Source organism: Oncorhynchus tshawytscha, linkage group LG20, assembly GCF_018296145.1.
Source record: "Oncorhynchus tshawytscha isolate Ot180627B linkage group LG20, Otsh_v2.0, whole genome shotgun sequence".
NCBI lineage: Eukaryota > Metazoa > Chordata > Actinopteri > Salmoniformes > Salmonidae > Oncorhynchus > Oncorhynchus tshawytscha.
The window spans coordinates 52,243,871-52,270,623 of record NC_056448.1 but is presented as its reverse complement, the minus strand read 5'-3'; the positions used below and the strand labels follow the sequence as shown (position 1 = coordinate 52,270,623).

Here is a 26,753-nt window from a genome sequence, read left to right as displayed (position 1 = left end):
TACAGGTTGTATAGGATACAATACAGGTTGTACAGGGTATAGGATACAGGTTGTATAGGATACAGGTTGTATAGGACACAGGTTGTATAGGATACAATACAGGTTGTATAGGATACAATACAGGTTGTATAGGATACAGGTTGTATAGGATACAATACAGGTTGTACAGGGTATAGGATACAGGTTGTATAGGATACAATACAGGTTGTATAGGACACAGGTTGTATAGGGTACAGGTTGTATAGGATACAGGTTGTATAGGGTACAGGTTGTATAGGATACATGTTGTATAGGATACAGGTTGTATATGATACAGGTTGTATAGGATACAGGTTGTATAGGATACAGGTTGTATATGGTACAGGTTGTATAGAGTACAGGTTGTATAGGATACAGGTTGAATAGGGTAAAGGTTGTATAGGGTACAGGTTGTATAGGGTATAGGACACAGGTTGTATAGGGTACAGGTTGTATAGAGTATAGGATACAGGTTGTATAGGGTATAGGGTACAGGTTGTATAGGATACAGGTTGTATAGGATACAGGTTGTATAGGATACAATACAGGTTGTATAGGATACAGGTTGTATAGGATACAGGTTGTATATGATACAGGTTGTATAGGATACAGGTTGTATAGGATACAGGTTGTATAGGATACAGGTTGTATAGGGTACAGGTTGTATAGGGTACAGGTTGTATAGGGTATAGGATACAGGTTGTATAGGATACAGGTTGTATAGGGTACAGGTAGTATAGGATACAGGTTGTACAGGATACAGGTTGTATAGGATACAGGTTGTATAGGGTACAGGTTGTATCGGGTACAGGTTGTATAGGATACAGGTTGTATAGGATACAATACAGGTTGTATAGGATACAGGTTGTATAGGATACAGGTTGTATAGGATGCAGGTTGTATAGGGTACAGGTTGTATAGGATACAGGATGTATAGGATACAGGTTGTATATGATATAGGTTGTATAGGATACAGGTTGTATAGGACACAGGTTGTATAGGGTAAAGGTTGTATAGGGTATAGGATACAGGTTGTATATGATACAGGTTGTATAGGATACAGGTTGTATAGGACACAGGTTGTATAGGACACAGGTTGTATAGGATACAGGTTGTATAGGATAAAGGTTGTATAGGATACAGGTTGTATAGGATACAGGTTGTATAGGATACAGGTTGTATAGGATACAGGTTGTATAGGGTACAGGTTGTATAGGGTACAGGTAGTATAGGATACAGGTTGCATAGGATACAGGTTGTATAGGATACAGGTTGTATAGGGTATAGGATACAGGTTGTATAGGATACAGGTTGTATAGGGTACAGGTAGTATAGGATACAGGTTGCATAGGATACAGGTTGTATAGGGTACAGGTTGTATAGGGTACAGGTTGTATAGGATACAGGTTGTATAGGATACAATACAGGTTGTATAGGATACAGGTTGTATAGGATACAGGTTGTATAGGATGCAGGTTGTATAGGATGCAGGTTGTATAGGGTACAGGTTGTATAGGATACAGTTTGTATAGGATACAGGTTGTATAGGATACAGGTTGTATAGGATACAGGTTGTATAGGATGGAGGTTGTATAGGGTACAGGTTGTATAGGATACAGTTTGTATAGGATACAGGTTGTATATGATACAGGTTGTATAGGATACAGGTTGTATAGGACACAGGTTGTATAGGATGCAATACAGGTTGTATAGGATACAGGTTGTATAGGATACAGGTTGTATATGATACAGGTTGTATATGATACAGGTTGTATAGGACACAGGTTGTATAGGATACAGGTTGTATAGGATACAGGTTGTATAGGGTAAAGGTTATATAGGATACAGGTTGTATAGGGTACAGGTTGTATAGGATACAGGTTGTATAGGATACAGGTTGTATAGGATACAGGTTGTATAGGGTACAGGTTGTATAGGGTACAGGTTGTATAGGGTACAGGTTGTATAGGATACAGGTAGTATAGGATACAGGTTGTATAGGATACAGGTTGTATAGGGTGCAGGTTGTATAGGGTATAGGATACAGGTTGTATAGGATACATGTTGTATAGGATACAGGTTGTATAGGGTACAGGTTGTATAGGGTACAGGTTGTATAGGGTATAGGATACAGGTTGTATAGGATACAGGTTGTATAGGATACAATACAGGTTGTATAGGATACAGGTTGTATAGGATACAGGTTGTATAGGATACAGGTTGTATATGACACAGGTTGTATAGGATACAGGTTGTATAGGACACAGGTTGTATGGGACACAGGTTGTATAGGATACAGGTTGTATAGGATACAGGTTGTATAGGACACAGGTTGTATAGGATACAGGTTGTATAGGATACAGGTTGTATAGGATACAGGTTGTATAGGATACAGGTTGTATAGGGTACAGGTTGTATAGGGTACAGGTTGTATAGGATACAGGTTGTATAGGGTATAGGATACAGGTTGTATAGGATACAGGTTGTATAGGGTACAGGTAGTATAGGATACAGGTTGTACAGGATACAGGTTGTATAAGGTACAGGTTGTATAGGATACAGGTTGTATAGGATACAGGTTGTATAGGGTACAGGTTGTATAGGGTACAGGTTGTATAGGGTACAGGTTGTATAGGATACAGGAATATATAGGATACAGGTTGTATAGGATACAGGTTGTATAGGGTACAGGTTGTATAGGGTATAGGATACAGGTTGTATAGGATACATGTTGTATAGGATACAGGTTGTATAGGGTACAGGTTGTATAGGGTACAGGTTGTATAGGATAGGACACAGGTTGTATAGGGTATAGGATACAGGTTGTATAGGGTATAGGATACAGGTTGTATAGGATACAGGTTGTATAGGATACAGGTTGTATAGGATACAGGTTGTATATGACACAGGTTGTATAGGATACAGGTTGTATAGGACACAGGTTGTATAGGGCACAGGTTGTATAGGATACAGGTTGTATGGATACAGGTTGTATAGGACACAGGTTGTATAGGACACAGGTTGTATAGGCACAGGTTGTATAGGATACAGGTTGTATGGATACAGGTTGTATAGGACACAGGTTGTATAGGGTACAGGTAGTATAGGATACAGGTTGTACAGGATACAGGTTGTATAAGGTACAGGTTGTATAGGATACAGGTTGTATAGGATACAGGTTGTATAGGGTACAGGTTGTATAGGGTACAGGTTGTATAGGGTACAGGTTGTATAGGATACAGGTTGTATAGGATACAGGTTGTATAGGATACAGGTTGTATAGGGTGCAGGTTGTATAGGGTATAGGATACAGGTTGTATAGGATACATGTTGTATAGGATACAGGTTGTATAGGGTACAGGTTGTATAGGGTACAGGTTGTATAGGACACAGGTTGTATAGGGTACAGGTTGTATAGGGTATAGGATACAGGTTGTATAGGGTATAGGATACAGGTTGTATAGGATACAGGTTGTATAGGATACAGGTTGTATAGGATACAGGTTGTATATGACACAGGTTGTATAGGATACAGGTTGTATAGGACACAGGTTGTATGGGGCACAGGTTGTATAGGATACAGGTTGTATGGATACAGGTTGTATAGGACACAGGTTGTATAGGATACAGGTTGTATAGGATACAGGTTGTATAGGATACAGGTTGTATAGGGTACAGGTTGTATAGGGTACAGGTTGTATAGGATACAGGTTGTATAGGGTATAGGATACAGGTTGTATAGGATACAGGTTGTATAGGGTACAGGTAGTATAGGATACAGGTTGCATAGGATACAGGTTGTATAGGATACAGGTTGTATAGGATACAGGTTGTATCGGGTACAGGTTGTATAGGATACAGGTTGTATAGGATACAATACAGGTTGTATAGGATACAGGTTGTATAGGATACAGGTTGTATAGGATGCAGGTTGTATAGGGTACAGGTTGTATAGGATACAGGTTGTATAGGATACAATACAGGTTGTATAGGATACAGGTTGTATAGGACACAGGTTGTATAGGATGCAGGTTGTATAGGATACAGGTTGTATAGGACACAGGTTGTTTAGGATACAGGTTGTATAGGATACAGGTTGTATAGGACACAGGTTGTATAGGACACAGGTTGTATAGGATACAGGTTGTATAGGATACAGGTTGTATAGGATACAGGTTGTATAGGATGCAGGTTGTATAGGGTACAGGTTGTATAGGATACAGGTTGTATAGGATACAGGTTGTATAGGGTACAGGTTGTATAGGATACAGGTTGTATAGGGTACAGGTTGTATAGGATACAGGTTGTATAGGGTATAGGATACAGGTTGTATAGGATACAGGTTGTATAGGGTACAGGTAGTATAGGATACAGGTTGCATAGGATACAGGTTGTATAGGATACAGGTTGTATCGGGTACAGGTTGTATAGGATACAGGTTGTATAGGATACAATACAGGTTGTATAGGATACAGGTTGTATAGGATACAGGTTGTATAGGATGCAGGTTGTATAGGATGCAGGTTGTATAGGGTACAGGTTGTATAGGATACAGTTTGTATAGGATACAGGTTGTATAGGATACAGGTTGTATAGGATACAGGTTGTATAGGATGCAGGTTGTATAGGGTACAGGTTGTATAGGATACAGTTTGTATAGGATACAGGTTGTATATGATACAGGTTGTATAGGATACAGGTTGTATAGGACACAGGTTGTATAGGATGCAGATTGTATAGGATACAGGTTGTATAGGACACAGGTTGTTTAGGATACAGGTTGTATATTATACAGGTTGTATAGGACACAGGTTGTATAGGATACAGGTTGTATAGGATACAGGTTGTATAGGGTAAAGGTTTTATAGGATACAGGTTGTATAGGATACAGGTTGTATAAGGTACAGGTTGTATAGGATACAGGTTGTATAGGATACAGGTTGTATAGGGTACAGGTTGTATAGGGTACAGGTTGTATAGGGTACAGGTTGTATAGGATACAGGAATATATAGGATACAGGTTGTATAGGATACAGGTTGTATAGGGTACAGGTTGTATAGGGTATAGGATACAGGTTGTATAGGATACATGTTGTATAGGATACAGGTTGTATAGGATACAGGTTGTATAGGGTACAGGTTGTATAGGGTATAGGACACAGGTTGTATAGGGTATAGGATACAGGTTGTATAGGGTATAGGATACAGGTTGTATAGGATACAATACAGGTTGTATAGGATACAGGTTGTATAGGACACAGGTTGTATAGGATACAGGTTGTATAGGGTATAGGATACTGGTTGTATATGATACATGTTGTATAGGATACAGGTTGTATAGGACACAGGTTGTAAGGATTGAGGTTGTATAGGGTATAGGATACATGTTGTATAGGATACAGGTTGTATAGGGTATAGGATACTGGTTGTATATGATACATGTTGTATAGGATACAGGTTGTATAGGATGCAGGTTGTATAGGGTACAGGTTGTATAGGATACAGGTTGTATAGGATACAATACAGGTTGTATAGGATACAGGTTGTATAGGATACAATACAGGTTGTACAGGGTATAGGATACAGGTTGTATAGGATACAATACAGGTTGTATAGGATACAGGTTGTATAGGGTATAGGATACAGGTTGTATAGGATACAGGTTGTATAGGATAGAGGTTGTATAGGATACAATACAGGTTGTATAGGATACAGGTTGTATAGGATACAGGTTGTATAGGGTACAGGTTGTATAGGATACAGGTTGTATAGGATACAGGTTGTATAGGGTACAGGTTGTATATGGTTTACAGGTTGTATAGGTTACAGGTTGTATAGGATACAATACAGGTTGTATAGGATACAGGTTGTATAGGATACAGGTTGTATAGGATACAGGTTGTATAGGATATAGGATACAGGTTGTATAGGATACAGGTTGTATAGGATACAGGTTGTATAGGATAGAGGTTGTATAGGATACAGGTTGTATAGGATACAGGTTGTATAGGATACAGGTTGTATAGGATACAGGTTGTATAGGATACAATACAGGTTGTATAGGATACAGGTTGTATAGGATACAGGTTGTATAGGGTACAGGTTGTATAGGATACAGGTTGTATAGGGTATAGGATACAGGTTGTATAGAATACAGGTTGTATAGGATACAGGTTGTATAGGATAGAGGTTGTATACGATACAGGTTGTATAGGATACAATACAGGTTGTATAGGATACATGTTGTATAGGATACAGGTTGTATAGGATACAGGTTGTATAGGGTACAGGTTCTATCGGGTACAGGTTGTATAGGATACAATACAGGTTGTATAGGATACAATACAGGTTGTATAGGATACAGGTTGTATAGGATACAGGTTGTATAGGATGCAGGTTGTATAGGATGCAGGTTGTATAGGGTACAGGTTGTATAGGATACAGGTTGTATAGGGTTCAGGTTGTATAGGATACAGGTTCAGGTTGTATAGGATACAGGTTGTATAGGATACAATACAAGTTGTATAGGATACATGTTGTATAGGATACAGGTTGTATAGGATGCAGGTTGTATAGGGTACAGGTTGTATCAGGTACAGGTTGTATAGGATACAGGTTGTATAGGATACAGGTTGTATAGGATACAATACAGGTTGTATAGGATACAATACAGGTTGTATAGGATACAGGTTGTATAGGACACAGGTTGTATAGGATACAGGTTGTATATGGTACAGGTTGTATAGGATACAGGTTGTATATGGTACAGGTTGTGTAGGATACAATACAGGTTGTATAGGATACAGGTTGTATAGGATACAATACAGGTTGTATATGGTACAGGTTGTATAGGATACAGGTTGTATAGGATACAGGTTGTATATGGTACAGGTTGTATAGGATACAGGTTGTATAGGATACAATGCAGGTTGTATAGGGTATAGGATACAGGTTGTATAGGATACAGGTTGTATAGGATACAGGTTGTATAGTATACAGGTTGTATAAGATACAATACAGTTTGTATAGGATACAGGTTGTATAGGATACAGGTTGTATAGGATACAGGTTGTATAGGATACAGGTTGTATAGGATACAGGTTGTATATGGTACAGGTTGTATAGGATACAGGTTGTATAGGATACAGGTTGTATAGGATACAATGCAGGTTGTATAGGGTATAGGATACAGGTTGTATAGGATACAGGTTGTATAGGATACAGGTTGTATATGGTGTTCGTTGTACTGATACAAATATTTTTCTAATACTAATTTCAAATACTATTTTCAAAAACCTGGTTTAAATGCATGAGTGTATTTGAATGATTGAATTTTAGGATTTCAAATATTTAACTACTTGTCTTTTGAAATAAATAATATGAAAACAATCAGTAACAAATGTCTTTGTTGAAATACCCTAAATAGTATTTGAACCTTGGTCTGATGTGATACAGTATATAATATGTTGTCTCTTTGTTCCAGGCTATATAAAGGCAGTGGGGGTTATTGTGGTGCGTACCGTGGTAATGTGTGTCGGGACATGTTAAGGAGCGATGCCCTGGTCTTCTTTAACTCCTCCCTCAATGACCCCGAGGACACACAGGAGTTCATGGTTCAGAGCGCCTGGGCGGATCTCGACAGACTGGGCATGCTCTGTAGCCCTGCCGCCCACTCCCTGCTCTGTCATCTCTCCTTCCAGGACTGCATCCCTTCTGGCCTGGGACCTGTTCCTAAACCAATCTGCAGGTAATCCTTTTGGCCTGGGACCTGTTCCTAAACCAATCTGTAGGTAATCCTTCTGGCCTGGGGCCTGTTCCTAAACCAATCTGCAGGTAATCCTTCTGGCCTGGGACCTGTTCCTAAAACAATCTGCAGGTAATCCTTCTGGCCTGGGACCTGCACCTAAACCAATCTGCAGGTAATCCTTCTGGCCTGGGACCTGTTCCTAAAACAATCTGCAGGTAATCCTTCTGGCCTGGGGCCTGTTCCTAAACCAATCTGCAGGTAGTCCTTCTGGCCTGGGACCTGCACCTAAACCAATCTGCAGGTAATCTGCAGGAACCCTACAGGAAGTGTACACAAATGTGTGTCATAGACAGCACGCTCATTCAATAACATTGCAGTTGAAGTGCATCCCAATGTAACTGCTTCATGATCTAGGAAAGTCATCCTTGTGTATAGCACATAGCCCACATTCTGCACACAGATGGCTGTCGGCTTTGGGATCGTCTGTAACATGTTGTAACGGTTGGATACAGTGTGTTGTCTTCCAATGTTTGATTACAGTGAATATTGGATGACGTTTCTCTAGCACAGTAAGGTAAAGAAATGGTACAGACCAGGGCCTACGTAAAACACACATATGTGTTTTGGGTTTGGGATCTTCTGGCCACAGCCAACAATGACAGCATCAACAGTGTTGGTTGCTGTTTCTCTACTGTGTTACTCCAGGGAGCACTGTCTGGCAGTGAAGGAGCTCTACTGTCGTAAGGAGTGGCCCCTGATGGTAGGGAACTCCCATAAAGGCCAGTACTCCTCTGGCTCCTCCGGCCTCTCTATCCCCATGCCTGACTGTATGGCTCTGCCCTCACAACACACAACACCAGGAGCCTGCACACCCATCCCCTTTGTCGGTAAGATATACTGAAACATGATCTGTCCCAAATGGAACCCTAATCCATTTAGTGCAATACTTTATCCAGAGCCCTATGGGCCTAACCGTAGCCCTAACTTACTGTACCATAGCACTAACTTACTGTACCTGTACCATAGCCCTAACTTACTGTACCATAGCCCTAACTTACTGTACATCTAACCTTAGCCCTAACTTACTGTACCATGGCCCTAACTTACTGTACCATAGCCCTAACTTACTGTACCTGTACCATAGCCCCTAACTTACTGTACCATAGCCCTAACTTACTGTACATCTAACCTTAGCCCTAACTTACTGTACCATAGCCCTAACTTACTGTACCATAGCCCTAACTTACTGTACATCTAACCTTAGCCCTAACTTACTGTACCGTGGCCCTAACTTACTGTACCATAGCCCTAACTTACTGTACATCTAACCTTAGCCCTAACTTACTGTACCATAGCCCTAACTTACTGTGCCGTAGCCCCAACCTACTGTACTGTAGCACAAACTTACTGTACCGTAGCCCTAACTTACTGTACCATAGCCCCAACTTACTGTACTGTAGCACAAACTTACTGTACCGTAGCCCTAACTTACTGTACCATAGCCCTAACTTACTGTACCATAGCCCTAACTTACTGTACATCTAACCTTAGCCCTAACTTACTGTACCGTGGCCCTAACTTACTGTACCATAGCCCTAACTTACTGTACATCTAACCTTAGCCCTAACTTACTGTACCGTGGCCCTAACTTACTGTACCATAGCCCTAACTTACTGTACATCTAACCTTAGCCCTAACTTACTGTACCGTAGCCCTAACTTACTGTACCTTAGCCCTAACTTACTGTACCTTAGCCCTAACTTACTCTACCTCTAACCGTAGCCCTAACTTACTGTACCTCTAACTGTAGCCCTATCTTACTGTACCGGAGCCCTAACTTACTGTACCGAAGCCCTAACTTACTGTACCTCTAACCTTAGCCCTAACTTACTGTACCATAGCCTTAACTTACTGCAAATTAGCCCTAACTTACTGTACCTTAGCTCTAACTTACTGTTCCTCTAACCTTAGCTTCAACTTACTGTACCTTAGCTCTAACTTACTGTACCTTAGCCCTAACTTACCGTACCTTAGCCCTAACGTACTGAACTTCTAACCTTAGCTCTAACTTACTGTACCTCTAAAATTATCCCTAACCCACTTTACCGTAGCCCTGACTTACTGTACATAAGCCCTAGCTTACTGTAAGTTAGCCCTAACTTACTGTACCGTAGCCCTGACTTACTGTACCTTAGCCCTAACTTACTGTACCTCTAACCGTAGCCCTTACTTACTGCACCTCTATCCTTAGCCCTAACTTACTGTACCTCTAACCGTAGCCCTAACTTACTGTATCGTAGCCCTAACTTACTGTACCGTAGCCCAAACCTTAGCTCTGTCCTCAGCTTTCTAATACGAATATACTCTCTAATACTAATCTACTCTCTAATACTAGTATTTTCTCTAATATTCATGATTTTTCTCAAACACTCTGTCTTTTAGATATAAAGAAAGATCAAGTCACAAGTAAGTTTAGTTTCATGTCTTTAATCTGAGTTCTAAGAATTATACTTTGTAAATAGAATAGTGTATGTAAAAAAAGTGTTAATGTATTTTTTTTCAAATGTTATATACAATACTACATTTTTTACTTGCAGTCTAATAATGATGATTTGTCTGAACAGCAACGTGTTACAATGACAAAGGAAGGTTCTACCAAGGACCAGTCAACATCACCAGCTCTGGTATCCCCTGTCAGAAATGGAGCCAACAGGTAAATAACTTTAATGGTTAATAAATTAAATACAAATTCTTAGGGATAGCCCCCTTTTTTCAATTTTCACCTAAAATGACACCCACATTTAACTGTCTGTAGCCAGGCCCTGAAGGATATGCATATTCATGGTACCATTTGAAAAGAAACACGTTGAAGTTTGTGGAAATGTGAATTGAATGTAGGAGAATATAACACAATCTTTCTGGTAGAAGAAAATACAAAGTAAAAAACAAAAGTAATTTTTCTACCACTATTTTTTAAATGCAACAGAACGGTCCGTGTTCTAGCCATCGCTCTGGTTGTAATTCCGATGGTGTCCACAAGATGGCAGCAATGCATGTGCAAAGTTTCAGACAGATAACTTGAAGTATGAGCGAACTACATGACATTTAGTGTGAAGCCACCCAGGCACATTTGGGCAAATCATTTGCATTCATGTTAAATTTTTCTGCAAGATTATTGCCAAATCTGTATACTTGGACTTTGATTTAGCTTTTGCGGTATTAGTAGCCATATTATAAGTTCAACATTTGCAAAACAACCCTTGTTTATAACTTCATAAATCTGAATATTCTTATAATTTTTGTCCAAAAGGAAAAGGCATGCTGTCGCACAAGGTTAGCAGCTACATTTTGCGACAGATACAGGGTTACCGGATACTCCCGTAAAGCCCAGCTCATTGGCTATCTAGCAAGCTTTGTTTGACCCCAATTGGTGCTTATTTGACAAAGATACAGTCAATCAAATGAAGACCGGCTGCGTCATCAGCGTGCCATGAAGGCGTCGCTCTCTGATCAAATTTGGTGTCCTATAGGATATAACCCCCCCCCTAATGATATCGGGAAGTCTGGTTACGTTCTAGGATATCTGAGGAATACATATGGATGTCATTTGACCGGTTGAAACAACGTTTAGGGTTAGAGTTTCACAGATTCCTTTCTTTGCAAATTCAACGAGTGGAAATACAAGATCGGGCCTATTTAGGATATGAAAAATTATTTTATCTAACAAAATGACACTTAATGTTATCTCTGGGACCCTTTGGATGATACATCATAGCAAGATTTCAGAATGTAAGTACACATTTCACCTTCAGAGGTGAATTTATCCAAACCTATCACGGCGAAAAATGTGTTTTGATGTTAGGAGCTCTCCTCAAACAATTGCATGGCATTTTTTCACAGTATTAGCTACTGTAAATTGGACAGTACGGTTAAATTAACAAGAATTTAAGCTTTCAGTCAATATAAGACACTTATATGTACCAATATTTGTTGTTTCTCTAAAATCTGCAATCGTGACACAAGGATCTGCATGATTTACAACTGTCCCGTTGACGGGACACCTGTCCCTAAGTGTCCCGAGTTAACTGGTTGCCCTTTTCTTGTGGCAACAGGTCACAAATCTTGCTGCCGTGATGGCACACTGTGGTATTTCACCCAATAGATATGGGAGTTTATTGAAATTGAGGTTGTTTTCAATTTTTTATGGGTCTGTATAATCTGAGGGAAATATTTGATTCTAATATGCTCATACATTTGGCTGGAGGTTAGGAAATTCAGCTTAGTTTGAAGATACATTTGTGGGCATTGTGTCTACTCTTGAGAGGCAGGTCGGCCTACTGCGGCCTTTCTCAATAGCAAGGCTATGCTCACTGAATCTGTACATAGTCAAAGCTGTCCTTATGTTTGGGCCAGTCACAGTGTACTCTCTGTTTAGGGCAAAATAGCATTCTAGTTTACCCAGTTTTTTTGTTAATTCTTTCCAATGTGTCAAATAATTATCTTTTTGTTTTCTCATGATTTGGTTGGGTCTAATTTTCTTGATGTCCTTGGGATCTGTGGGGCCTGTTTGTGTTTGTGAACAGAGCCTCAGGAACAGCTTGCTTAGGGGACTCTTCTCTAGGTTAATCTCTCTGTAGGTGATGGCTTTGTTATGGAAGGTTTGGAATCGATTCCTTTTAGGTCGTTTTAGAATTTAATGGCTCTTTTCTGGATTTTGATAATTAGCGGGTATCGGCCAAATCCTGCTTTGCATGCATTATTTTATTTAACCTTTATTTATCTAGGCAAGTCATTTAACCTCTAGTGACACCCCATCCCGTGAATGGGACCGTTGTCATCATCTGACACTAATTAGCATAACGCAACAGATATAAATATCCCTAGAAAATATTCCTATTCATGAAAATCACAAATTAAATATATTGAGACACAGCTTAGCCTTTTGCTAATCACCCTGTCATCTCAAATTTTCAAAATATGCTTTGGCAACGGGTCACAAATCTTGCTGCCGTGATGGCACACTGTGGTATTTCACCCAATACATATGGGAGTTTATTGAAATTGAGGTTGTTTTCAATTTTTTATGGGTCTGAATAATCTGAGGGAAATATTTGATTCTAATATGCTCATACATTTGGCAGGAGGTTAGGAAATTCAGCTCAGTTTTAAGATACATTTGTGGGCATTGTGTCTACTCTTGAGAGCCAGGTCGGCCTACTGCGGCCTTTCTCAATAGCAAGGCTATGCTCACTGAATCTGTACATAGTCAAAGCTGTCCTTATGTTTGGGCCAGTCACAGTGTACTCTCTGTTTAGGGCAAAATAGCATTCTAGTTTGCTCAGTTTTTTTGTTAATTCTTTCCCATGTGTATTTTACGTGAGAATCTCTCTGGCAGCATCAGGTGATCACTTGCGCAATGTAGCCGCTTACGGGTATTCTTCAATATAAATGCGTAAAACTACGTCACAATGCTGTAGACACCTTCGGGAATACGGAGAAAGAGTAATCTGGTTGATGGTACAATCACAGCTCAATAGGGACTCATTGGAACGCAGCGCTTTCAAAAGATGAGTCACTTCCGGATTGGATTTTTCTCAGGCTGTCACCTGCAACATCAGTTCTGTTATACTCACAGACAATATTTTTACAGTTTTGGAAACTTTAGAGTGTTTTCTATCCTAAGCTGTCAATTATATGCATATTCTAGCATCTTGTCCTGACAAAACATCCCGTTTGCTACGGGAACGTTTTTTTTCCAAAAATGAAAATACTGCCCCCTAGTCACAACATTAAAAACAAACTCTTATTCACAATGGCGGTCTTATATATATATTTTTTAATCCCAGTCCCTGTCCCCGCAGGAGTCCTTTTTCCTTTTGGTAGACCGCCATTGTGAATAAGAGTTTGTTTATAAATGACTTGCCTAGATATATATATAAGACAAAACACACATGACGACAAGAAAGACAACACTACATAAAAAGAGACCTAGGACAAAAACATAGCATGGCAGCAACACATGACAACACAACATGGCAGCAGCACAACATGGCAGCAGCACAACATGGTAGCAGTACAACCTGGTAGCAGCAGAACATGGTAGCAGCACAACATGGTAGTAGCACAACATGGTAGCAGCACAACATGGCAGCAGCACAACATGGCAGCAGCACAACATGGTAGCAGCACAACATGGCAGCAGCACAACATGGTAGCAGCACAACATGGTAGCAGCACAAAACATGGTACAAACATTATTGGGCACAGACAACAGCACAAAGGGCAAGAAGGTAGAGACAATAAAGCAGCCACAACTGCCAGGAAGTTGATTGAACGGACCCCAGACCTCACAACCATAAAAGGGCAATGGGTTCAATAACTGTTTCAAGTATTTTTAAGATCCTGATTGGTATGTCGAATTTTGTGTTCCTTTTGATTGCATAGAAGACGCTTCTTGCCTTGACTCTCAGATCGTTCACAGCCTTATGGAAATTACCTGTGGCGCTGATGTTTAGGCCGAGGTCTGTATAGTTTGTGTGCTCTAGGGCAACGGTGTCTAGATGGAATTTGTATTTGTGGTCCTGGCGACTGGACTTTTTTTGGAACACCATTATTTTGGTCTCACTGAGATTTACTTTCAGGGCCCAGGTCAGACAGAATCTGTGCAGAATATCTAGGTGCTGCTATAGGCCCTCCTTGGTTGGTGACAGAAGCACCAGATCATCAGCAAACAGTAGACATTCGATTTCAGATTCTAGTCGGATGCTGCAGACCGTTCTAGTGATCTCATCAATGTGTTGATGTATACAGTTGAAGTCAGAAGTTTACATACACCTTAGCCAAATACATTTAAACTCAGTTTTTCACAATTCCTGACATTTAATCCTAGTAAAAATTCCCTGTTTTAGGTTAGTTAGGATCACCACTTTATTTTAAGAATGTGAAATGTCAGAATAAGAGTAGAGTGATTTATTTCTGCTTTTATTTCTTTCATCACATTCCCAGTGGGTCAGAAGTTTACATAAACTCAATTAGTACTTGGTAGCATTGCCTTTAAATTGTTTAACTCGGGTCAAACGTTTCAGGTAGCCTTCCACAAGCTTCCCACAATAAGTTGGGTGAATTTTGGCCCATTCCTCCTGACAGAACTAGTGTGACTGAGTCAGGTTTGTAGGCCTCCTTGCTCACACACATTTTTTAGTTTGTCCCACATATTTTCTATGGGATTGAGGTCAGGGCTTTGTGATGGCCACTCCAATACCTTGACTTTGTTGTCCTTAAGCCATTTTGCCACAACTTTGGAAGAATGCTTGGGGTCATTGTCCATTTGGAAGACCCATTTGCGATCAAGCTTTAACTTCCTGACTGATGTCTTGAGATGTTGCTCCAAAATATCCACATAATTTTCCTCCTCATGATGCCATCTATTTTGTGAAGTGCACCAGTCCCTTCTGCAGCAAAGCACCCCCACAACATGATGCTGCCACCCCCGTGCTTCACAGTTGGGATGGTGTTCTTCGGCTTGCAAGCGTCCCACTTTTTCCTCCAAACATAGCGATGTGCATATGTGTGACTTTCATGGTGATGCCCTCTTTGCGGGAGTGGGCAGCATGGGGTGGGCAGGAGTGGCATAGCTGATCTGAGGGGGCCTAAATGGGGTGTGGGCATGGTTGTCTTGGGGGGTGTTGATTGGGTTGGGGTGTGGATGTGGCTGGTGGGGCTGTGGTCTGGATGTAGGTCCTCTCGTCGTGGGTCCTCTATGTGTAGGTCTGGGGGTCTGGGCGGGTGTCTGTGGCTCCCTTTAGGGTCCGGGCGAAGGTGGGCACTGCTGCTTTGTATAGGTGGATCTGGTGGTAAAGGCTGTTCAAGTCCAAGGTGGATCGGTGGGCCAGGTAGACATTTTGTTTTGAGTCACGGGAAATACTTGCATTTAACTTATCATTCAGTCCTTATAAATTTAAATACACTGCTCAAAAAAATAAAGGGAACACTAAAATAACACATCCTAGATCCAAATGAATGAAACATTCTTATTAAATACTTTTTTCTTTACATAGTTGAATGTGCTGACAACAAAATCACACAAAAATTATCAATGGAAATCAAATTTATCAACCCATGGAGGTCTGGATTTGGAGTCACACTCAAAATTAAAGTGGAAAACCACACTACAGGCTGATCCAACTTTGATGTAATGTCCTTAAAACAAGTCTTGCATTAGGAGGAACCCAGGGCCAACCGCACCAGCATATGGTCTCACAAGGGGTCTGAGGATCTCATCTCGGTACCTAATGGGAGTCAGGCTACCTCTGGGAGCACATGGAGGGCTGTGCGGCCCCCCAAAGAAATGCCACCCCATACCATGACTGACCCACCACCAAACTGGTCATGCTGGAGGATGTTGCAGGCAGCAGAACGTTCTCCACGGCGTCTCCAGACTCTGTCACGTCTCTCACGTGCTCAGTGTGAACCTGCTTTCATCTGTGAAGAGCACAGGGCGCCAGTGGCGAATTTGCCAATCTTGGTGTTCTCTGGCAAATGCCAAACGTCCTGAACGGTGTTGGGCTTTAAGCACAACCCCCACCTGTGGACTTCGGGCCCTCATACCACCCTCATGGAGTCTGACCATGCACATTTGTGGCCTGCTGGAGGTCATTTTGCAGGGCTCTGGCAGTGCTCCTCCTGCTCCTCCTTGCACAAAGGCGGAGGTAGCGGTCCTGCTGCTGGGTTGTTGCCCTCCTACGGCCTCCTCCACGTCTCCTGATGTACTGGCCTGTCTCCTGGTAGCGCCTCCATGCTCTGGACACTCCGCTGACAAACACAGCAAACCTTCTTGCCACAGCTCGCATTGATGTGCCATCCTGGATGAGCTGCACTACCTGAGCCATTGTGTGGGTTGTAGACTCCGTCTCATGCTACCACTAGAGTGAAAGCACCGCCAGCATTCAAAAGTGACCAAAACACCAGCCAGGAAGCATAGGAACTGAGAAGTGGTCTGTGGTTACCACCTGCAGAACCACTCCTTTATTGGGGGTGTCTTGCTAATTGCCTATAATTTCCACCTGTTGTCTATTCCATTTGCACAACAGCATGTGAAATGTATTGTCTGTCAGTGTTGCTTCCTAAGTGGACAGTTTGATTTCACAGAAGTGTAATTGACTTGGAGTTACATTGTGTTGTTTAAGTGTTCCCTTAATTTTTGTTGAGCAGTGTATATCATTGTAATATTTTTTATTTTATTGGCTTTAAAAGTAGCTTCAGACTAAACTTGACTCACTCAGTTCCAGATTGGATGGTGTTTTCAGGTTTCTGTTGTTTGTTTGCCAGAGCATTTGCTATATATCTTGGACATAATAAACTTTGGTAGTAGGAATCCTTCCAGGTGATTTTATCCAAAATCAGGTTGTAGGTTGAGAGTTTTGATTTGGAGTGAAGGTTATGTTGAAAAATGTGAGAGATCATCTGCTCATGTCTCTCTCTCTGTCTTTCTCTGTCTCAGGGTCCCCACCTGCACCGTCTCAGTGTGGATGTATTATCAGAGCTGAGGAACGCACAGAGCTCGTGCCGGAACCCCGGAGGAGAAAATGAGAAGCCCTGGTGTTATACAACCAACCCCAACATCCGCTGGGAATACTGCAACATTCCCAAATGTGGAGAAGGTACATCCTTTGAAAACAAAGGTGCTATCTAGACCCTCAAAGGGTTCTTCGGTTGTCCCCATAGGAGAACCCTTGGAAGAACCCTTTTGGTTCCAGGTAGAACCCTATTGGGTTCCATGACGGTTCTACATGGAACCCAAAATAGTTACTGTATACCTGGAACCAAAAATGGTTCTGCCTCTAATTAAAAAAGGGTTCTCCTATGGGGACAGCTGAAGAACAATTTTTGGAACCATTTTTTCTTAGAGTGTAGGGATACTGCAGCTTTCCCAAATATGACTTCCAAAAGACTGAGACCTGATCAGGAAGAATATGGGCCCTACCTACAGTGCATGGCTAGGGCCAAGGTGGTTTTCCTGTTCAGGTCTTGAGAAAAAGGGCAATTATTGAGCTACTAATTGAGGTAAGATCCATCTTGTGATGACAGCCTTGACTCTCTGTCCCCCCAGTGGGATTGAAGACTGTTGACTCTCTGTCCCCCCAGTGGTAGTGAAGACTGTTGACTCTCTGTCCCCCCAGTGGTAGTGAAGACTGTTGACTCTCTGTCCCCTCAATACTAGTGAAGACTGTTGACTCTCTGTCCCCCAGTGGTAGTGAAGACTGTTGACTCTCTGTCCCCCAGTGGTAGTGAAGACTGTTGACTCTCTGTCCCCCCTCCAGTGGTAGTGAAGACTTGTTGACTCTCTGTCCCCCCAGTGGTAGTGAAGACTGTTGACTCTCTGTCCCCCAGTGGTAGTGAAGACTGTTGACTCTCTGTCCCCCAGTGGTAGTGAAGACTGTTGACTCTCTGTCCCCTCAGTAGTAGTGAAGACTGTTGCCTCTCTGTCCCCCAGTGGTAGTGAAGACTGTTGCCTCTCTGTCCCCCAGTGGTAGTGAAGACTGTTGACTCTCTGTCCCCCCAGTGGTAGTGATGACTGTTGACTCTCTGTCCCCTCAGTGGTAGTGAAGACTGTTGACTCTCTGTTGACTCTCTGTCCCCTCAATACTAATGAAGACTGTTGACTCTCTGTCCCCTCAATACTAGTGAAGACTGTTAACTCTCTGTCCCCTCAATACTAGTGAAGACTGTTGACTCTTTGTTCCCCCAGTGGTAGTGAAGACGGAGTCATCGTTCCCTCGCCAGAATCCTCCCCTCCTCCCTCCCTCCGTCTCTCCGGCCTACTCTATGATCATCATCATCAGTCTACTAGCAGCCTTCGCAGCCATAGCGTTCCTCATCATCATCATGTGCAAGAGGAGGAGGAAGACATGGAAGAACCACAAGACGTACGCTGGGTTATGTCAGCCAATATAGCAGAAGACATTCTGCAGACATTTCTTCAACAGTTAGTAATACACTTAGTAACACGCTTAGTAACACAGTTAGTAACACACTTAGTAACACGCTTAGTAACACAGTTAGTAATACGCTAAGTAACACAGTTAGTAATACGCTAAGTAACACAGCTAGTAATACGCTTAGTAACATAGTTAGTAACACAGTTAGTAATACGCTTAGTAACACGCTTAGTAACACAGTTAGTAATACACTTAGTAACATGCTTAGTAACACAGTTAGTAACAGTTAGTAACACACTTAGTAACATGCTTAGTAACACGCTTAGTAACACGCTTAGTAACACGCTTAGTAACATAGTTAGTAATACGCTTAGTACCACGCTTAGTAACAAAGTTAGTAATACACTTAGTAACACGCTAAGTAACACAGTTAGTAATACTCTTAGTTAGTAACATGGTTAGTTACATAGTTAGTAACGTGGTTAGTTACATAGTTAGTAACATGGTTAGTTATATAGTTAGTAACATGGTTAGTTATATAGTTAGTAACATGGTTAGTTATATAGTTAGTAACGTAGTTATATAGTTAGTAACATGGTTAGTTATATAGTTAGTAACATGGTTAGTTATATAGTTAGTAAAGTGGTCAGTTATATAGTTAGTAACACGGTTAGTTATATAGTTAGTAACATGGTTAGTTATATAGTTAGTAACATGGTTAGTTACATAGTTAGTAACGTGGTTAGTTACATAGTTAGTAACATGGTTAGTTATATAGTTAGTAACATGGTTAGTTATATAGTTAGTAACATGGTTAGTTATATAGTTAGTAAAGTGGTTAGTTACATAGTTAGGAATGTGGTTAGTTATATAGTTAGTGACATGGTTAGTTATATAGTTAGTAACGTGGTTAGTTACATAGTTAGTAACATGGTTAGTTACATAGTTAGTAACGTGGTTAGTTATATAGTTAGTAACATGGTTAGTTATATAGTTAGTAACATGGTTAGTTATATAGTTAGTAATGTGGTTAGTTATATAGTTAGTAACGTGGTTAGTTATACAGTGCCTTTAGAAAGTCTTCATTCCCCTTGACTTATTCCACATTTTGTTGTTACAGCCCGAATTCTGACTTGATTTCATTTAATTGATTACATTGATTTATTTTCTCACCCATCTGCACAAAATACCTCATAAGGACAAAGTGTAAACATGTTTTTGGACATTTTTTAAATTTATTGAAAATGAAAGACTGAAAAAGTATTTCCATAAGTATTCACACCCCTGAGTCAATACTTTGTATAAGCACCTTTGGCATTGATTACAGCTTTGAGTCCTTCTGGGTAAGTCTCTAAGAGCTTTCCACACCTGGATTGTGCAACATTTGGCCATTATTCTTTTAAAAAAAATTTAAGCTCTGTCAAATTGGTTGTTGATCATTACTAGACAACCATTTTCAAATCTTGCCATATATTTTCAAGTAGATTTAAGTCAGGAACATTCACTGTCTTCTTGGTAAGCAACTCCACTGTTGATGTGGCAATGTGTTTTAGGTTATTATCCTGCTGAAATGTGAACTCATCTACCAGTGTCTGGTGGAAAGCAGACTGAACCAGGTTTTCCTCTGGGATTTTGCCTGTGCTTAGCTCCATTCTGTTTCTTTTTTATCCTAAAAAACTCCCAGATTACAATAATACCCATAACATGATGCAGCCACCACCATGCTTGAAGATACTCAGTAATGTGTTGAATTGCATTTGCCTCAAACAAAAGCGAATTGCTTTGCCACATTTTTTGCAGTATTGCTTTATTGCAAACAGGATGCATGTTTTGGAATATTTGTATTCTGCACAGGCTTCCTTCTTTTCACCCTGTCAGTAAAGTGGAGTAACTACAATATTGTTGATTCATTTTAATTTTTCTATCAAAGCTACTAAACTTTTGAAGTCACTATTGGCTTTATGGTGAAATTCCTAAGCGGTTTCCTTCCGCTCCGTGAGGGACTATCTTTGTAGTGACTGGGTGTATTGATTCACCATCCAAAGTGTAATTAATATATTCACCATGCTCAAAGGGATATTCAATGTCTACGTTTGTATTTTTTACCCATCTCCCAATATGTTCCCTTCTTTGGCATTGGAAAACCTCCCAGGTCTTTGTGGTTTGATCTGTGTTTGAAATTCACATCCAGGACAACAACAACCACAGCAGACATCCAGGACAATAACAACAGACATCCAGGACAATAACAACCACAACAGACATCCAGGACAATAACAACAGACATCCAGGACAATAACTATCACAACAGACATCCAGGACAATAACAACCACAACAGACATCCAGGACAATAACTATCACAACAGACATCCAGGACAACAACAACCACAGCAGACATCCAGGACAATAACTATCACAACAGACACCCAGGACAATAACTATCACAAAGACAACCAGGACAATAACTATCACAAAGACATCCAGGACAAGAACTATCACAAAGTCAACCAGGACAACAACAATCAAAACAGACATCCAGGACAACTGTATACGTTTGAGTGCATGTGTGGCACAATATAAATGTGTGTATGTATGTGTGTGTGTCCGCATGTGTGCGTTTGAATGCGAGTGTGTGTATATGCATACAAGCACCTGCACGGCATCAACCTCAGACAAACAGGCATTGGATGTTACAACGTTGACCCTCAGCGTTATTCAAGCATACTTTTGTTTTGTTTATTTTTATTTATTATATGACTTGTTAAGCACATTTTTACTTCTGAACTTAATTAGACTTGCCGTAACAACGGGGTTGAATACTTATTGATTCAAGGCATTTCGGCTTATATGTTTTGATTAATTTGTAAACATTTCTATAAACATAATTCCACTTTGATTGTGTGTAGGCAGGTGTCCAAAAATTGCTCAGAGAAAGATATTTAGTTTAATAAATTATAAAATAAAGAAATTCTAAAAGACAGGGGACAAAATGATTAGCACCACCGTTTCCAATCCTCCAGAACCCTCCCCAAGCTAACAATTGGCTCATTCATCCCCCTACCTCGCCCCTGCTGTCCTAGCTTCAGGGGGCAGGGACTCTGCTGTCCGAGCTTCAGGGGGCAGGGACTCTGCTGTCCGAGCTTCAGGGGCAGGGACTCTGCTGTCCTAGCTTCAGGGGGCAGGGACTCTGCTGTCCTAGCTTCAGGGGGCAGGGACTCTGTTGTCCTAGCTTCAGGGGGCAGGGACTCTGCTGTCCTAGCTTCAGGGGCAGGGACTCTGCTGTCCTAGCTTCAGGGGGCAGGGACTCTGCTGTCCGAGCTTCAGGGGGCAGGGACTCTGCTGTCCGAGGTTCAGGGGGCAGGGACCCTGCTGTCCGAGGTTCAGGGGGCAGGGACTCTGCTGTCCGAGGTTCAGGGGGCAGGGACTCTGCTGTCCGAGGTTCAGGGGGCAGGGACTCTGCTGTCCGAGGTTCAGGGGGCAGGGACTCTGCTGTCCTAGCTTCAGGGGGCAGGGACTCTGCTGTCCGAGGTTCAGGGGGCAGGGACTCTGCTGTCCGAGCATAAGGGGGCTTTTTCTAAAATGTTTTATGAGATTAGAGAACACATTGGGAGGGGTCTTAGACCATTCCTCCCTACAGAATCTGATTAGAGAACACAGTGGGAGGGGTCTTAGACCATTCCTCCATATAGAATCTGATTGGAGAACACAGTGGGTGGGATCTTAGACCATTCCTCCATACATAATCTAATTAGAGAATACAGTGGGAGGGATCTTAGTGCATTGCTCCATACAGAATCCACTTGCTGCCAAGTTTCAGCCTCCTGGCAGAGGCAACCAGGTTTTTAGGCTAAAATGTCCTGGTGCTTAGTAAATTTGCCATCTTAGTCTCTGGACCCCATTGAAAACATGTGGTTTGAATTGAAGAGGGCAGTCCACAAGAGCAGGAGAGGGTGTATTGAAAACAGGGGTAACAATAATTTTGACCTCCCATCTTTTTTATAGTTTATTTTATTACTTGATAAACAAAATCATAATTTCCCCATGTTTTGAGCATGCAATATCGCTCAGTATTTTGTATGTTTAATTTAGACAGCCCCCCCCATCTTTATCAAGGGTGCCAATAATTCTGGACCTGACTGTATATGGTGTTGTCAAACATAGGAGACCATTGGTCAGAGTTGACACTGGGTGCATCCCAAATGGTACCCTGTTCCCTATATGGTGCATTATTGTTGACCAGAGCCCTGTGGGTATCCCTGTGGGTAGCCCTGGTCTAAATTATTGCACTATATAGAGAATAAAGTGTAATTTGGGAAGCAGTCACTATAATAACCTATCTCTCTCTCTCCATCTCTCTCAGAGCCATGGAGACCCCCACCCTGACTGCCTTACCCTCTGAGAGTCTGCTGCTGGATCGCCTCCACCCCAACCCCATGTACCAGCGCCTGCCCCTACTGCTTAACTCCAAGCTGCTGGCTCTAGAGTATCCCAGGAACAACATTGAGTATGTCAGGGACATCGGAGAGGGGGCCTTCGGACGGGTCTTCCAGGCCAGGTGAGACTCTCATTAGATTATATTGTATTACATGTACCAAGCAATTCTCTGACTCTCTGTTGACTCCCAGTTAACTCTGTTGACTACCTCAAATCAAATTGTAATTGGTCACATGTTTAGCAGATGTTATTGAGGGTGTAGCAAAATGCTTGTGTTTCAAATCAAATCAAATCAAATGTTATTTGTCACATACACATGGTTAGCAGATGTTAATGCGAGTGTAGCGAAATGCTTGTGCTTCTAGTTCTGACAATGCAGTAATAACCAACAAGTAATCTAACTAATAATACCAAAACTACTGTCTTATACACAGTGTAAGGGGATAAAGAATATGTACATAAGGATATATGAATGAGTGATGGTACAGAGCAGCATAGGCAAGATACAGTAGATGGTATCGAGTACAGTATATACATATGAGATGAGTATGTAAACAAAGTGGCATAGTTAAAGTGGCTAGTGATACATGTATTACATAAGGATACAGTCGATGATATAGAGTACAGTATATACGTCTGCATATGAGATGAATAATGTAGGGTTGTTAGTGGTGGCTGTTTAACAGTCTGATGGCCTTGAGATAGAAGCTGTTTTTCAGTCTCTCGGTCCCAGCTTTGATGCACCTGTATTGACCTCGCCTTCTGGATGATAGCGGGGTGAACAGGCAGTGGCTCGGGTGGTTGATGTCCTTGATGATCTTTATGGCCTTCCTGTAACATCGGGTGGTGTAGGTGTCCTGGAGGGCAGGTAGTTTGCCCCCGGTGATGCGTTGTGCAGACCTCACTACCCTCTGGAGAGCCTTACGGTTGAGGGCGGAGCAGTTGCCGTACCAGGCGGTGATACAGCCTGCCAGGATGCTCTCGATTGTGCATCTGTAGAAGTTTGTGAATGCTTTTGGTGACAAGCTGAATTTCTTCAGCCTCCTGAGGTTGAAGGGGCGCTGCTGCGCCTTCTTCACGATGCTGTCTGTGTGAGTGGACCAATTCAGTTTGTCTGTGATGTGTATGCCGAGGAACTTAAAACTTGCTACCCTCTCCACTACTGTTCCATCGATGTGGATAGGGGGGTGTTCCCTCTGCTGTTTCCTGAAGTCCACAATCATCTCCTTAGTTTTGTTGACGTTGAGTGTGAGGTTATTTTCCTGACACCACACTCCGAGGGCCCTCACCTCCTCCCTGTAGGCCGTCTCGTTGTTATTGGTAATCAAGCCTACCACTGTTGTGTCGTCCGCAAACTTGATGATTGATTTGGAGGCGTGCGTGGCCACGCAGTCGTGGGTGAACAGGGAGTACAGGAGAGGGCTCAGAACGCACCCTTGTGGGGCCCCAGTGTTGAGGATCAGCGGGGAGGAGATGTTGTTGCCTACCCTCACCACCTGGGGGCGGCCCGTCAGGAAGTCCAGTACCCAGTTGCACAGGGCGGGGTCGAGACCCAGGGTCTCGAGCTTGATGACGAGCTTGGAGGGTACTATGGTGTTGAATGCCGAGCTGTAGTCGATGAACAGCATTCTCACATAGGTATTCCTCTTGTCCAGATGGGTTAGGGCAGTGTGCAGTGTGGTTGAGATTGCATCGTCTGTGGACCTATTTGGGCGGGAAGCAAATTGGAGTGGGTCTAGTGTGTCAGGTAGGGTGGAGGTGATATGGTCCTTGACTAGTCTCTCAAAGCACTTCATGATGACGGAAGTGAGTGCTACGGGGCGGTAGTCGTTTAGCTCAGTTACCTTAGCTTTCTTGGGAACAGGAACAATGGTGGCCCTCTTGAAGCATGTGGGAACAGCAGACTGGTATAGGGATTGATTGAATATGTCCGTAAACACACCGGCCAGCTGGTCTGCGCATGCTCTGAGGGCGCGGCTGGGGATGCCGTCTGGGCCTGCAGCCTTGCCAGGGTTAACACGTTTAAATGTCTTACTCACCTCGGCTGCAGTGAAGGAGAGACCGCATGTTTTCGTTGCAGGCCGTGTCAGTGGCACTGTATTGTCCTCAAAGCAGGCAAAAAGTTATTTAGTCTGCCTGGGAGCAAGACATCCTGGTCCATGACTGGGCTGGATTTCTTCCTGTAGTCCGTGATTGACTGTAGACCCTGCCACATGCCTCTTATGTCTGAGCCGTTGAATTGAGATTCTACTTTGTCTCTGTACTGACGCTTAGCTTGTTTGATAGCCTTGCGGAGGGAATAGCTGCACTGTTTGTATTCGGTCATGTTACCAGACACCTTGCCCTGATTAAAAGCAGTGGTTCGCGCTTTCAGTTTCACATGAATGCTGCCATCAATCCACGGTTTCTGGTTAGGGAATGTTTTAATCATTGCTGTGGGAACGACATCTTCAACGCGTATTCGTCAATATTGTTATCTGACGCAATACGAAACATCTCCCAGTCCACGTGATGGAAGCAGTCTTGGAGTGTGGAGTCAGCTTGGTCGGACCAGCGTTGGACAGACCTCAGCGTGGGAGCCTCTTGTTTTAGTTTCTGTCTGTAGGCAGGGATCAACAAAATGGAGTCGTTTCTAGCTCCATCAGTGCAGAAATATCTAACAATTCACAACAATACACACAATACACAAACTTAAAAGAATGGAATTCAATAATATATAAATATTTGGAGGAGAAATGTTGGAGTGGCATAGACTAAAATACAGTAGAATAGAATACAGTATATACATAGATGAGTAAGGCAGTATGTAAACATTATTAAAGTGACTAGTGTTCCATTATTAAATTGGCCAGTGACTCTATATATGTAGGGCAGCAGCCTCTAAAGAATAGGGCTGCGTAACTGGGTGGAAGCCAGCTAGTGGTGGCTGTTTAACAGTCTGATGGCCTTGAGATAGAAGCTGTTTTTCAGTCTCTCGGTCCCAGCTTTGATGCACCTGTACTGACCTCGCCTTCTGGATGATAGCGGGGTGAACAGGGCAGTGGCTCGGGTGGTTGGTGTCCTTGATCTTTTTGGTCTTCCTGTGACTTCGGGGGCTGTAGGTGTCCTGGGGGGCAGGAAGTTTGCCCCCAGTGATGTGTTGGTCAGACCGCACCACCCTCAGGAGAACCCTGCAGATGCGGGCGGTGCAGTTGCCGTACCAGGCGGTGATACAGCCCGAGAGGATGCTCTCAATTGTGCATCTGTAAACGTTTGTGAGGGTTTTAGGTGCCAAGCTGTTCTGCCTTCTTTACCACACTGTCTGTGTGGGTGGACCATTTAAGATCGTCGGTGATGTACGCCGAAGAGCTTGGAGCTTTTCACCTGCTCCATTGCGGTCGATGTGGATAGGGGCGTGCTCCCTCTGCTGTTTCGTGAAGTCCATGATCAGCCCTCACCTCCTTCCTGTAGGTTGTTCCGTCATTGTCGATAATCAGGCCTACTACTGTTGTTACTTCTGCAAACTTGATAATTGAGTTTGAGGCGTGCATGGCCACACAGTCATGGGTGAACAGGGAGTACAGGATGGGGCTGACCACACATCCTTGTAGGGCCCCTGTGTTGAGGATCAGCACCT

The 26,753-nt window shown here is 42.3% G+C and overlaps 1 protein-coding gene across 1 annotated transcript in view; it reads left to right on the top strand.

Moving 5' to 3' along the window:
• Positions 1–7,505: 7,505 nt before the first annotated feature.
• musk (muscle, skeletal, receptor tyrosine kinase) overlaps positions 7,506–26,753 on the top strand; it is a gene marked incomplete at its 5' end in the record, with an annotated part of 31,318 nt that continues 12,070 nt past the window's right edge. The window contains 7 exon segments of the mRNA XM_042302807.1: positions 7,506–7,765; positions 8,471–8,652; positions 10,208–10,231; positions 10,390–10,478; positions 17,265–17,424; positions 18,513–18,690; positions 23,064–23,258. Coding sequence (XP_042158741.1) covers positions 7,506–7,765; positions 8,471–8,652; positions 10,208–10,231; positions 10,390–10,478; positions 17,265–17,424; positions 18,513–18,690; positions 23,064–23,258 — 1,088 coding nt within the window.